The sequence below is a fragment of the Lonchura striata genome, chromosome 13 (genome assembly GCF_046129695.1).
Source record: "Lonchura striata isolate bLonStr1 chromosome 13, bLonStr1.mat, whole genome shotgun sequence".
In the NCBI taxonomy this organism is placed as follows: domain Eukaryota; kingdom Metazoa; phylum Chordata; class Aves; order Passeriformes; family Estrildidae; genus Lonchura; species Lonchura striata.
Genome location: NC_134615.1, coordinates 17162744 through 17177241, shown reverse-complemented (window position 1 = coordinate 17177241; position 14498 = coordinate 17162744). Strand labels below are relative to the sequence as shown.

Here is a 14498-nt window from a genome sequence, read left to right as displayed (position 1 = left end):
TGTGTGGCACAGGATCTGTGTATCAGCATGTCTCAGAGACAGCAGACAAGTTTTGATGACCCTTGACTCCCTGTCTCAGATGTGCTGAGGGCTCCTGGCTTGTCACCTTCAGCCTCTCTGGAAATGGGGCAAAAATCTGCTTCTGTATCAAAGTGCAGGGCCTGTCTTCTCCAAGGAAGTGAGGATCTCACAGAGGCAGGTAACACATGAGCTTTGGATGTGATGCACAGGAAACAGGGAGCCTCACTAATGGCATCTTCTGACCTTATTTACCAGGCAACCAGAGCTATTCCTCTTGAACCAGTCCTGTTGCTAAGCAATCGTTGGGAATATTATTTTTTCCTTCTTCCTAGTCTCTCCAGAGCTTGTTTTATTGGCAGGATGGCCCTCAGTTTCTTTGCAAACAGGGTAAAGCAAGCAGCCAGGCAGAAGGGTATTTGCTGGAGCAGAAGATGGGGTTCACCCAATCCTGTTGTTAAAACTCAGTGGGTATCTGCTTTATCCAAATGTTTTTTCCCACCTGTTGGAAGTGGCTGTTTTCTCACCCTTCTGCTTACCTTGCCTAGTGCAAGGAGCCAAATGCCCCAGTTAAGAGGTAACAAACAACTCAATTTCATCTACAGGTGTGAGCAAAAAGGTTGTACTCAGTGATCACCTGCTGTCACCAAGAACTGACAAAGTTTCTTTACCAATTCCCATACCGCAGGACAGAGCTGCAGTGCTCAAAGTCCTGCTCATGAGCAAAGGATGCTCAGGTCACTTCATGCAAATTAAAACTGCCCTTGAACAAGGATATTGGATGGAAAACAGTATTTTTGTGTAATTTTTGCTTATGGTTGTAATGCAGCTGTGGGAGCTGGGTAAAACTTGTTTAAGCTTAGGAAAGACAGTGAAAAATCGAATAAACAAAAGAAAACCAAAGCTAAGGTTGGGGAGTTGCAGCATCCAGTGCCACACAGCATGGAGCTGGGGAGCACAGCTACAGGCTCAGACATTACAGGAAAGGACTGGATCTCACAGGATTTCGTGGTGGGTTCATGGGATCATCTTTAGTGCACACACCAAGCTGAAGCTGTGGTCATCCCTTACTGGCAGCTGTGCCACAAGGCCAGCCTGGAGCTGTGTTCAGCCCCGGGCAGCTCTGCCATGGCTGCCCTGAGGCTGGGATCTCTCTGAGGCTGCAGGCAGGTCCTCCTCCCCATCACATCTCCATTCTCTCCACCTGCATCTCACTACCTTGATTTAAATGTTGAAGCTGCAAAGCAGGAGCATGTCAGCAGCAGATTTAGCCTGGGGCTCTTATGTCAGATTAGTTCTTGGGAGAGCTGTTGAAAGATAAAATATCTTGCAGAAGAGGAGGTATTTTCACTTGGAATTGGCCATGTGAAGCCCAGAGCTGTCCGTGCCACCACAGCAATGGGGACAGCAGAATGGCAGTGATGCTTCAGCATGGCTGGGGGACAGCAAGTGCTGTGAGCCAGGACTGCTGCTGGAAGCTGTGATTTAGGGAGCTGTATCTGCTAGAAGCGCCAGCTTCTCCCTCCTTTTCCATGGTGTGTTAAAACCAGTTTGGATCATTTCAATTCTTGGATCAATTTGCTGATCAATCTGGTCTGCTGAGCTCCTTTGGTTGCTCAGTTTCCATCTCCTGCCAGGTTTGCAGGGGTGAGATGTGTGTGGGTTTGATGTTTTAAAATAGCAGCCCACAATCTTGTGGCTTGGAGGCATCTCCCACCCTGCTTTGAACAGAGCAAGGCCGACCAGACTTGCAAGGCAGGCTGACCCACGTGGGATGGCAGCAAACACCTTCAAAGCTCCCCGGTGCCTCCAGCAGCCCACGCTGGGCTGGTGCTGATCAAACTGCCTTGGGTTGGAGGTAAATCCAGCACAGGCAGGGTCAGGTACCCACCACTGGTTCTTTAATCCATCTGTGAAGCCTGCAAGTGCCAAGCCCGGGTGGTGGTGAGCAGGATCAGAGCTGTGCTATAGCCAGAAAGCTGCAGAAGGAATGGATTGTGTTTCTACCCTACAAATGTGTGAAAGAGGGTAGGGAAAAAATAGCCTCATCTCACCAGAGAGCCTTTATGGTCCGCTTCTCTGCAGAAGAATTTGGACTGAAACAAGTTGTAGTTTCCCCAAGCCAAAACACTTTGCAGTGATTTACTTTTCTGTCTGACTTCAGAAACAGATAGAAATGTTGATGGATTTTCTGCTGGGACATCGCTAGAACCCTGTCCCAGCTGCCATCTCCTGGGCTTGCTGTGGACAGGAGGTTCTGGAGTGTCCACGTTTCCTCCTTCTCCATGCACAGCCCCTCACATCCCCACTGCATCCCTCAGAAGCACAAACCCATAAAAAGTTCCTCCAGCTCTTTGAAGGATTCAGACACCCACCCTCCTCTAGGAGGAAAACCCAACTGAAATAACTTGAATTCTCAATAGATTGTCTGGAATATTTGGGATTTGGTTTCTTGTTAGCAGCAACTTGTTTTTTTCTGAATGGGGATGAAGTTCTGCCTGGAAAATCTGGAGTTTCCCTGTGGGTGCCACCAGCGCCTTCCGCCTCGCCGGGTGCTGAAGCAGCCCCCGTGCTGCTTCCAGCAGGGCTTGTGTGTGTGCATGTTCCTCATAAAGCAGCAGCCCTTTGTCGGGGGATTATCTGAGGAGAAGCTGGCAGCAGAGGCAGCACACACTGACTCAGGGCTGCGTATCTCAGGGTGTTACATGATCTCTGTCAACACCAGGGCAGCTAGCTCCTTAAAGACTTCCTCTGCTTATGCTTTACTGCTGTGTGTAGGAGGGTGGATGTTCTTCCCTTCTCCCCCAAGACATGCACTTCAAAATTCTGTTTTTCCTTTGAGGCTTTGGATGTTTTTCCAAGCCCAAACACAGCTGCCTCCCAGCTGGGGTTGTTTTCTGTGGCATCTGTGTCCGGAGAGCTTTTTGGGTACGGGCACACGCTGGGGTGCCAACACACCCGCCTTGCAAAATGTGCTGGGGAAATCAAGGGGATTCACATAGCCAGGACAGGGAGGTGGGAGGACACTGCCTGTGGCTGCTGCCTGTTTGCCAGTGTGCCTGACCTGGCCCATGAGGACAGGAGAGCATCTGCAGGGCTGGCAGTGGCACAGAAATATCTCTCTTGGACCTCTGCTGCTCACAGAGCACCACGTAACCCATCCTGTTCTTCTCCCTCCAGGACCTTTTTGGGAAATCAGACCCCTTCTTGGAGTTTTATAAACCAGGTGATGATGGGAAGTGGATGCTGGTTCACAGAACAGAGGTGAGCAAAACTCCAACCTGAGCTGCTGAGACACCTCCCTCCTCATATCAGCTCCCCTTGCCCTTCATGGCCTCACCCATTGCCTGTAGGGCAGGGTGGGATCCTGGGATTTCAAAACCTTACAACTCACTTCCTGGGGTCCAGTTGAGGCTGCTGGACTCCAGCAGATGAAGGTTCACTGGGGCCAGCAAATCTTGAAATCTTTTCTGTGCTACCCACTGCTGTATGTAGCATGCAGAGAGGGAGATGGCCTTGAAGCCCATGATAATCTCCAGTCTCATCCTGGGTTTAGACTGAGCCCTGGGCCACTCTCCCTCCACTTGCAGGAGCATCAGGATGAGCTGTGACCTGGGGAGACGGTGAAAAGAGGTGGTGTGAGGTGAGAAAAGGTTAAAATGAGTTTTTGCCACACCTCCACCTAAGCTGGGTGTTCAGGCACTTCCAGTTTCAGTGCTTGAGCATCCAGCCTTGTGTCTCTCATGAGCCAGAGCCAGAGGCAAGGAGGCAGAGAGCTGTACCAGGCCCTTGGTGGGTCTAATCAGGGCCAACTGACTCTCCTCTCCCTCATTTATACCTGTTGTGGTATTTTGATCTGAGCTGGTCATGTTCTCAAGCTGCTAAAGCCAGTGATGTTAGGAATGCCAGCCACAGCATAGGCAGGGAGAAAATGGCTGGATTATGCTTTAACAATGGACTAATAAGTACTTTTCAACTGCTTTCTTTCTTCTCCTTAGAGCTTGTTTCAAGGCTCTCTTTAGTTTGCACATAGTTCCTGGCAGCTGGCAGAGAGAGGAGGGGGAATCACTGGTGGGGGAGACTGACACAGCTTCCCTGGCAGAAGAAGAGAGCTCCATTTCACCCCATCTCACACCCTTCTTTTTCCATCCCTTTTCTTGTCCCCTCAAAGCCTGGCTAAGGAGTTGTACCATCACAGGAAGCTGCTGTAACAAAACACAGGGGGAGCTCAGGTGGAAGGAGAAAGTGGTGTTTATTTACAATGTCTCTGCATATGTTTGGTTTTACCACTTCTGTGCAAAGTCCACGAGGATTTCCTTCACTCTCACACCCACATGCACATGAGCACCAGGATGTAGGTAATGCCTTGTGTTCTGTGGTATCAGTACAGGCCATCCTTATAGCCTCAGCTCTGCTGTTTATTTTTTGGTACTTTCTCACACACCTTTCCATGCATATTTAGTTCACATCAACCTTAGTATTTCTCCTGTATTTCTGTGGGAGCAGGCTGGGGCCTTACTTGTTTTTTTCCCTCATGATTCAGTGTGTGTAGCTGGGTTTTGACTCAACAAGATGTGTTTCTCAGATGTGGGGGTTTGGAGTGGCCTCCAGCCCTTCTTTCTCAAGAGGCATGGGAAGGTGACTGTGCACCACCATTGCTGGCATCTCTACAAGCATGTCAGGTCTGTGGGGAGCAGATGTCTATACTGGTGTTTCCTCTGAGTTGCTGCCCATTGTCCTGTCCCACTGAATCAAGGTCTAGACAAGTTTTCTTTTAAGCAATGGGTGCTCCAACTGCCTCCACCTTACCAGCCCTGAATACATCCAGCTGCCCTGAGAGGGATCCACGTTAGGTGACCCATCCCTGGAAGTGTCCAAGGCCAAGTTGGATGGGTCTTGAAGCAACCTGGTCTAGTGGAATGTGTTCCTGCCCATGGTGGGGGATTGGAACTGGATAGTCTTTAAGGCCCCTTCCAACCCAAACCATTCTATGATGCATCTTTGTGCTTTGAGGCTGGATATGAAGAAATAAAGTTCTCCATTCTTGCAGCTTCCAGTGCAGGAATAGAGCCAGCTTTCAGTCTGATGCTGGCATTTCTCCTGCCAGCAGACAGGGCAGCTGTGGCAGGACAGGATAAGTGCACCCACCACTGCAGCTTGTTGTCCAAGCACAAATGTGAATGCTCAGCTGGAACTCTGGCTCCTTCCCCACCCACCCTGGTGAGCCTGTGGGCAGCATCCTGGGATGTGTGGGCTCCCCCTGCTCTCCCAGGCTCCTGGAGGAGTTGTTTACAATTTCAGCTAAACTGTTCCTGCAGTGCCAGGGTTTCCCCCTCTCTCAGTAGGAGCCTTGCTGTCACACAAGATGCCAGCTCCAGGTCCTGTGCAGCTGTTTGCCCACAGCAGCAGCCACGGATCTCCACTGCTCTGTGCAGTGACTGTCCCAGCTGCAAAGATCCAAGGTCCTTCACACCAGATATCCCCCGTGTTTGCCTTGCACAGAGAAGGGTTAATTTGCTGCCTGTGCCTGACTTTCTGAATATCCCTGTGAATCTCTCCTTGTGAGCACCACACCTTTGTGAAAAGGGATCTTTGCCTGCCCTGCAGGCACCTCAGATGTACACAGCATGTGCCTGGAGCCCGCTTGAGTTTGCTTAGGTTTCTACTAAGCAATTGCATTCTCTCAGGAAATGTCAAAAAGCATCAATTAATATTTCTCCAGCCCAGGCAGCAGATGTTACACAGATGAGACAAGAGAGCTTAATGTGCTCTGGGCTGTTTTGGCTTTCCAGGGCGGGTTGCAGCATCTTGCTGCTCCATCTTCTCAGTGGTCAGACCCCAGATGGATTCAGGCTGTGTTTGGGTGTTGGGGGGCTGTAAGCAATGAGTAGGGGGCAAGCAGTGGGATGCAGAGGGTATAAATAGCAGCTGCTGGACGGGGAGCTGTGGAGTGAGTGGCTGTGCCCCTGCTCAGGCATTGCTGTGCTGTGCTGCCCGGTGTGCCACAGCTGTTCTCTCAGGCAGGTTTCCTTAATTGCTCCCAGGGGTGGATAAATCACCCAGTGCAATGAAAACAAACCTGGTTTAACTCACACGTGCTGCAGCCCGAGAAGGGGAAGCTGCTGTGTCTCAATTATGGAGGCAGGGGAGGGCTGAGACAGCTTTCCTGGCCTGGCTCACTGGGAGCTGCTGCAGGGTCCCTGCTTTGTCCTGATCTCTGCCCGTGGGTGTGCCCATTGTAACAGCATCCTCTGCTCCCACCTCCAGGTGATCAAATACACGCTGGACCCCGTCTGGAAGCCCTTCACTGTGCCTTTGGTGTCACTGTGTGATGGAGATATGGAGAAGCTGATAAAGGTAGCAGGAGCCCTCTGGCTTGTATTGTGGGGATCAGCCTCTGGGATTGACTGTTCAACAGCTGGACCCCCAGGGCTGGCTTATTAACAAACCCCAAAACAACAAAAAATTGGTTGTCTGGGGTGTCCCAAAGTTCAGCAGCTCTTGCAGGAGATAGCTGCTGTTTCTGAGGCTGCCTTGTGCTCCTCCCACCCCAGGTGGTGTGTTACGACTACGACAGTGACGGGGGCCACGACTTCATCGGCGAGTTTCAGACCTCAGTGGCCAGGTTGTGTGAAGCCCAAGATGCCTCTCCAGTAAGTTCTGACATGCTTTTGGGGAAGAATGAGGAAAAATGAGGAAGGGGTTGATGATAGACTTTGGTACTTGCACCCACAATCTGTGCTCAGAATAAGCCAAGTCCAAATTCCTTTCTCCTTCCACCCACACCATGAGTGACCCAGGCTATGGCTGCAGCTAAAACTTCTGAGCTGGAGCAAGCTAAGGCTGGCTTGGCTGAAAATCAGGCTCTGCTGGGTGTCTGAAGCAGCACCCATGATTTGGAGGTGCCTTGTGGTTCAGGGGGCCAGAAGGGGAGGTGTGACTTGCTGCTGGGGCAGCCTGGTCCCCTGGAGTGCAACTCCACACCAGTTTTGTGCCAAAGATGTCCCCATTTTACCCTGAAGTGCTGGCCAAGATCCTTGGCAGATTCCTCCTCTGTTGTGAAGACCCGTGGATAGCAGAGCTTTGCACTGCTCTCTTCACCAGGACTGCAGGCCAAGGTATGGAGGGGTGTGAAACACCACGTGTGCTGCATTGAGTCTCCTGCCTGAGGAAACTGAGGCACCAAGGCATGAAAGTGCTCTGCCTAGGACTGCACAAGATTGTAGTGCCAGAGGCAGGCATTGAGCCCAATTTTCTTCTGGATTTGCAATCTATAGGCTGGGAATAAAACCTTCTTCAGCAGTGGAGGGAGGCTGATCCTAGGACATGCTGCTGTGGCATCTGAGAGCCCAGCACTGCTCTCACACCAGGGTCTGTCTCGTGTCTTACAGCTCGAGCTAGAGTGCATTAACCCCAAAAAGCAAAAGAAGAAAAAGAATTACAAGAACTCTGGGATCATCATTGTCAAGTCCTGCAAAGTGAGTATGTGACTGAGATGTTTCCTTCAGCCCTGACTGAACTTGGGTCTTCTCGAGCTCCCCCTTCCCTTATCCTCTGCCTCTCTTGTGTTTCCAAGGGCCTGCATAGCCTCAATAATGATGACAATGATGACAATTGCTGAAACTGCTTTTTTTTGTTTTTTCTTTCAGATAACCAGAGATTTCTCTTTCCTGGACTACATCCTGGGAGGCTGCCAGCTGATGTTCACTGTAAGGACCTTTGCTTCTCATTGCCCAATAGTAGTAACACCTGTGTGATGGGCAGAACTGGGGAGTGAGGTTCAGTGTGAGATTTGGCACCAGCTTGGGGGGACTTCTCATGACAGTGAGGAGCTGCCTGTTTTGCTGTTAAACCATGTGGGTTTGGGGATTCTGGGGATGCTGAGGTACATCCAGTAGCTTGGAGGAAGCTGGCTGGACTTTGGCTGAAGGCCAGACTTTCAAAACGACCTGACCCTTCACAAAATGTCACCAATTTCTCTCCCTATTTCAAGCTTTAACCACTTTCATTTTTTTTATGGCAGCTCTACTTATTCAGAACCCAGATGGGAGGCTTTGGGATCTTATAGAGATGGTTTTCTGCATTTTTGCTGACATTTTCACCTTCTTTCAAGCTGGACCACAGCTTGTCAGGAGTAAATAAGCAAGAACATGACAATCCTGAGTGAAACCACCACAATGCAGAAGTGGGTTTCTCAATTTCTGCAAACTTTCCTGGTGCAGTATCCAGAGAGCTGCAGGCACTCACAGTTAAATCAGTTTGTATTTTGTTGTTTTATCTGAAAACATGATGGGGGAAGAGTAGGAGGAGGAGGAAGAGTTGCCATAGGAACAGCAATGATTGGGAGAGCTTTTTGTGTGCTGTTCTGCCTCTGTGTGCTTTGGTCTTGGTGCTGGAGAGTGAATAGAAGAGAAAACCAGTGAATTTATTGGTAGCACAAAGCTCTTGTGTGAATTAGGTTTGAATGCAGAAATTTTCCCCCCATCTAAAGATCTGTTGGTTATTGGAGGGCTCCTCCTCCTCCCGAGGCATCTTTGGTCCAAAGGGTGTGTTTCCACTGCAGAAACACCTGAGCTGGCAGGAGCATTCTGCACACACCCTGGCACAAGGTGGTGGCACATCCTGGGCTGTGATGTCTTCTTGCCCCAGCCAGGCCAAGGTCCCTTCTCAGGCAAACTGCAATTCGTCCTCTCCCACTATGGGTACGGAGCAAAATCTCTCTCAAAATCCCTGAGCTCAATTTAGCCAGTGGAGTTATTTTGGGTTTTGCCTCTTTGCTAAGCAAACAAGTCGAGTGCAGTCACGCTGCCTGTTTGCCTCGTCCCAACTCTTCTTTCCCAGTCGTATCAAATTGGGTGGCTCAGCATCTCGCCTCTTCTGGCCAGATTTATCTGGGTCTGAGATAGGCATTTCTACAAATGCCTTTAAATAGAAAGCCTAATTTAGTGCCTTCCTGACAGAGTCCCCTGAGAGCTCAGCATATATTGGTCCCTGGGGAAGCCTGGAGAAGTGCAGGTCTTCCAGCCTGCAGGGCAAGGTCTGCTCAGGGTTCTGATTCTTTGGTCAAACACCTTGAGATCCAGATACCCAGGTGGCCCCAGCTGCCTTGGTGTCCCTGGGGCTACTCAGTTCCTTCTGCATCTGGGACATGGGCAGCAAGAGTCCTCAGCTGGAGGTGGTGGTGGCTTGCTCCAGGAGTTGGGGCTGCTTGGGGACACCTTATGTGATGCTCATTGATGAAAACTGGAGGGGTAAGAGTGAATGACTTTGCCTAGTGTAGCATTTAATCAGCTTTTTGCAGGGAAGGTGAAGAAATGGATTTTGTTAAACTTTCTTCCAAAGTTTGAGGTTTGAGGGAACTGTGGGTGGGCCTCATAGCAATGGAGGCTTGCTGGCCAGGTCTCTGGTGGCATTTGATGACAGAGGATGGGTTTATGCATCTCTCTTGTCCTCCAGGTTGGGATTGACTTCACAGCTTCCAATGGGAACCCCCAAGAACCCTCCTCTTTGCACTACATCAACCCCCTGGGGACAAACGAGTACTTGTCAGCCATCTGGGCTGTCGGCCAGATCATCCAGGACTATGACTCGTAAGCACCACCAGCCCTGTTTGCAGATGCTTCCTGAGAGGCTTCTGGGATGCATCTGCCTTGATCCAGGGCTATGTAATACCTTAAGGATGTTATTTACCATAAACATCAGGATGCAGGAGAGGGTTGGGACAGGCTTTCTCCTCTCCTCCATAGCTGCTGTGGATGGAAGGGAGAATTAGCAGAGGTGGAAGATCTGCTGGGTGCAGGTGACCTCAGCTTGCTGTTGTTTACTGTCAGAGCTGTGACCCCAGATTGCCTCATGCCTCAGACATCCTGAGGAGTGGAGAAAATACCAAAAAAATATCATCTCAGACATTGATAGAGAAAACAAAACAGAAGTCTGTTGCTCTCACTGTGATGTCTTTTGTGACCAAAATGGATTGCTCACTTTTTAAAATCTCCAGGGTTACATGCCTGCTAGAGACACATGTGTTTGGGCAAAAGGATGCTCCTGGTCTCTATGGAAAACAGAGCAAAGCTGGACTCTTTTATCTCTAAATTTGATCTCTAAAAATCAGATTCAAGGGAGAATATCTGTTCTCTCTTGAGAATGTTTATCTCCCATTTAAAAGCACTGTATGTTTTGGGAGAAGCTGTGCAAGCCTGCTTTGTGTGTGTCAGTACACCCATATGTTTTCCTCCTTCTCTTTAGGGACAAGATGTTTCCTGCTCTGGGATTCGGCGCCCAGCTCCCGCCAGACTGGAAGGTGAAGTGCTGTGGCTCCCTGAGTGTTTGAGATGGGTTTGTCCTGATATTGCCTTGCCAGGGCTTGGTCAGGGAAAAGCTGCTGGGGAGAGGAGGAATGGGCAGTTGTGGAATCTCAGCCGGTGAGATGTGTCAGTGTGGGTGGGCAACAAGGCAGGGATGGGACATAAGCAGCCCATTCCTTCATTCTGCACTGGCATGAAAGCAGCAGCTCCCTGGCATTAATAGGCAGAGCCAGGCATTGATTCATTTTCCTGGCAGAAGGCAAGAACAATTCTGGGGAAGGGAAAAGGCCTCTGGATGAATGTGTCAGACGGCAGCTAAGTCTGGAAGGGGGCTGGGAGCTAGGGAGCATTGATTTGATGTTGTACAGGCAGAGCCTGCAAAGTCTGAAGCAGAGAAGCTTTCCCAAAAATCCACGTTGATCTTTGGTTAGGATTAGACACTGGTCCTACAAGGGCTGAGCTGCACATCCTGCTCTTCTGGAGGGCAGGGAATGGGGCTGTTCCTGCAGCCTGGCTGGCAGATGGGGAGCATCTCCTCACGGCTGAGACAATGTGCTGGGACACCACCATCATTAATTACTGGCTGGGTCTTCTGGCCGCTCTTTGCTCACGCCCTTCATGTGCATTTTCTTTCTGCTCATTAGTTTTGAGGCGTTCCCAGCTTCAGGCTGGGGCTGGATCTCAGCAAGCCCTTTGTGTTCTGTGGGAGGGGAGCTGTGCTCTGGGCTGAGCACAGCAGGGCACATAAGTCATGAGCAGCTGGGAACTGGGCTGGGAAGCTCATCACTGCCAACCCTCATGGCTGGGGATGTCCTGCCTGCTCCGGCTTTGTGTTTTTCTCTGCCCTCCCAGCAGCCAGAATTCATATGACTCAAGTGGGAGCTCTTGCTGTTTGCCAGCCACAGAAGGAGATCCCTCCATGTGCACTTTGGAGCTGATTCATCCTCCTTGGCCTGCAAATGTCTCTGGTCTGTCACTTTATCACTTTTGTTGGGAAAATCTAGGTAAGCAGCTTCCAAGGTCTAAGAGCCAGCTGCTGCCAGGGATTTATTACTTGTGGAGAAAAATGGGAATGGCAAATGCAGTAGGCATGGAAAGCAGCTCAGGATCATCATGGAGAGCATCCTGTTCTGCTGCCCATATGTGTGAGTCAGTGCCCACAGGGTTGGAAACAGCCTTTCTGGCAAGACTGGAGATGGGTACTGGGTTGAGGATGAGGGCTGGGGGCTCTGCACGTGCCTCCTGCAGCCTCCTGTGGGCGGGGAGATGCTGTGTAAAAAGTTACCAGAAAAAACACCTTGTTTTTCCCCAGAATGATTTCTAAGCCCAAATAAACCCCAGTGGGGAGCAGCTTCTTCCTCCCCAGGTGCTTGGGCCATGCCTACAGGTCACCCGTGACCCACCAGTTGTCTCATGTTGGGCCATCCCTGGTGCATCTCTCTACACCACTCCAGCTTGGAGCTTCATCTCAGTTCTCTCTAAGAATCACTAGCTCCACTCATTAAAGCTTTTTTTGGCTGTCAAGGCTCATCGGGTAATTTCAAAGCCAAAGCAGCAGCTTTTCATGAAATCCCGCGCCCTGTGTGACCGTGGACAGAAAGCAGAGACCCAGAGACCCAAGTAAAGATTGCCAAGAGACACAAGAGGTATAAATGGTGCTTTGTGCTCCCGTTGCCATGGCTCCCCCAACGCTTCTGAGGCGCCCGGCGGAGCGAGATGTTTCGCACACAAAAGTCGCGTTGGAAATGTCAAAGAACATCTTGCCGTGTAACAGCTCTGTAGAGAGCCTCGAGTGGTTTCCTAGTAGGGAACAGGAGAGGGGAGCAGATGGGTTGTGGTTTCTGGGGGATGAGCAAAGGCAAAGCAGCAGCGGAGAGGGGGATTCTAAATCTTGGAGCCACACCGGTCACCTGGATTTGGGAGATGGGATCAGCCAAAGGAAGCTGGTGGCTTGACTGATGTGCAACCTCCAAGGCTTTCCATCCTTTTGCCTTCTATGTATATCTATATCTATATAATCTATATCTATACCTATATCATCTATATCTATATATATATATATATATAGACAATCTGAGTCATGACAGCAATGGGATTCCTTCTAGGGGTGGCAGAGAACCCTCTGTGGGGTTGTTCTATCCTTTTGGGGTGGTTCAGAAGTTTCTCCCTGTGAGTTACTGGGGAATGGGATACCTGTAAGGTGCTCCATGTACATTTAGTTGGACTCCACAGAAACTGTTTTCAAAGTACAAGCTGAATAGGGAATGACATCCTTTCTTTTAAGTTTTTTGTTATTTTGAAGCTCTCCTGTTTATTTTTTATGAGTATGTATATATAGATATATATTTTTATATATATGTAAAATTCATAAAAACTCCAGAGGAGGTTTTGCAACACTTCTGCCATGTAGGGGTTCTGCTCTGTAGACAGTGAGGAACACAGCTTGAAATTATTTCATTGCTTCTTAAAAGAAAAACCCCTCTTTTGCAGAGCAAAACATGGAAATATTTCTGCCTTCCTTGTCTATAAATACTTGTGACAGAATTTTGAACATCCTCTTAAGAAAAAGAAAAAGCAAGCCCATTACAACTGCAAGTCAACTGAATTTAGGTATATTGCCCAAATCAAGGCTTCTGTGAGAAGGGGTGTGTGCAAAACACAGTCATATATTCAGCTTGTCTCTGCCCTGGTGGCTGTGAGCGTTCCTGGTGATGCTCTGCAGGTCTGCAGAGACCTGAGCAGGCTGTGGCTGGCCGCCAGTCAGGCAGCCCATCAGCTTTGCAGCATGGGGATGATTTTTGGTTGACTTTACTTTTGTTTGGTTGCTATTTCCCACCCCACAGCCTCTTGTAAAAACAGTTTCTGCTGCTTTCGACACAATGCCCAGCATAATTGGAAAGTCTGAATCAGACGCGTGTTGCGTTTGCAGCCTCAGGAGGACTCTGGCTTCAGACGGCTTTGGAGGACACTGGTTTTTGCCAGCATTGGGAATATGTGTGTCCCAAAGCAATTCCCTTGCTGAAAAGCTCAGCAATCCTCCTCCTTTCTGAGAGGGAGACAATATCCTTGTTTTGTAACACTGGCAGGGTGGGAGCTTTTTGTTTCAGAGGCCTTGAGCTGGTGGCCTGAGGGCCCAAATCACCTCCTCAACTTTCAGAGGTGCTGGAAGAGGCAGTTGCACATCCTTGATGTTCCTGAGGGTCTGTTTGCTTCTTGCCTAAATTGCTGGGAGCAGAATGGGGAATGTCTAAGCCCACACATCTGGTGGCTGTTCCACAAGCAGGATGTTGACCGAAAGGTTCATAGTGGAAGTCAGGAGCCTGCTCTCACTGCTGGGCTGCTGGGCTTTCTTTGCTGGCAGAGACAGGGTCAAAGTAGCTGCTGTCCAGTGTATCAGCCAGGGACCGAGGTGTGGGGGCGGTCTGCTCTTGCAACAAGACCTTTTTACAAAACCATCTCCCTCTTAAAGCTTGAAAGGAGGTGGGGGAAAAGCTAAAGGATCTTGGGTGTGCTGTGGTGAAAGGATGGCTTCATAGGCAATGAAGACCAGTTCGGATTGTGCTGGGACCTGCTGTCCATCACACCCAAGCTTTCACATCAGCTCTCCCACGCTGCCTTTCACCCTCATGCTGACCCAGATGATGAAGTTAATCAGCTGCTGGTTTGCCATTGTACCTGACATGCCAGACCAGGTCTTCAGCACAGCTCACACTGTGTCTTCTTCCCTCCTGCTGCATCATCCTTGTGCATAGAGGTGGGGAATGGAGATGCTGCCAGGACTGGCACTCCTTGTGTTGAGTTTGAGTTTTCTCTCTTTAAAACCTGCTACAGGATGAAGTAATTTCTCATAGTCACTGGTGAGACGGCACAGCTGGCTGAGAGTATCCCTTCTGCCTGCTTCCCCTCTGGGCAGCCAGCAGGAAGCCACATGGACAGACCTGCTTTGATAACTGTGGGAGAATGTATGGTGTGATAATTTCAGGAGGCTGCATGCCCCCACTTAATGGGGGCACTGGATAAGTGGTTCATCCTCAAGTGCTGCTCAGCCTGACCATACTTGTGTTTGCTGTTTGGGTAGGAGGGCTGGGAAGTGTCACTGACCCAGCAGTTATGTGGACCATAACTCTGTGACCACCTGGTTCTGCTCCAGGGAGCATCACACTTAAACCAGCCCTG

At 49.9% G+C, this 14498-nt stretch overlaps 1 protein-coding gene across 2 annotated transcripts in view; it reads left to right on the top strand.

The window, feature by feature from the left end:
* The window catches only part of CPNE2 (copine 2), a 42630-nt gene that overhangs the window by 22283 nt on the left and 5849 nt on the right, over positions 1-14498 (top strand). For both annotated transcript variants that reach the window (XM_021541175.3, XM_021541176.3), the window contains exons 6-12: positions 3199-3282; positions 6286-6375; positions 6573-6671; positions 7410-7496; positions 7668-7727; positions 9475-9608; positions 10264-10318. In XM_021541175.3, coding sequence (XP_021396850.1) covers positions 3199-3282; positions 6286-6375; positions 6573-6671; positions 7410-7496; positions 7668-7727; positions 9475-9608; positions 10264-10318 — 609 coding nt within the window. The remainder of the gene's footprint in view (positions 1-3198; positions 3283-6285; positions 6376-6572; positions 6672-7409; positions 7497-7667; positions 7728-9474; positions 9609-10263; positions 10319-14498) is intronic.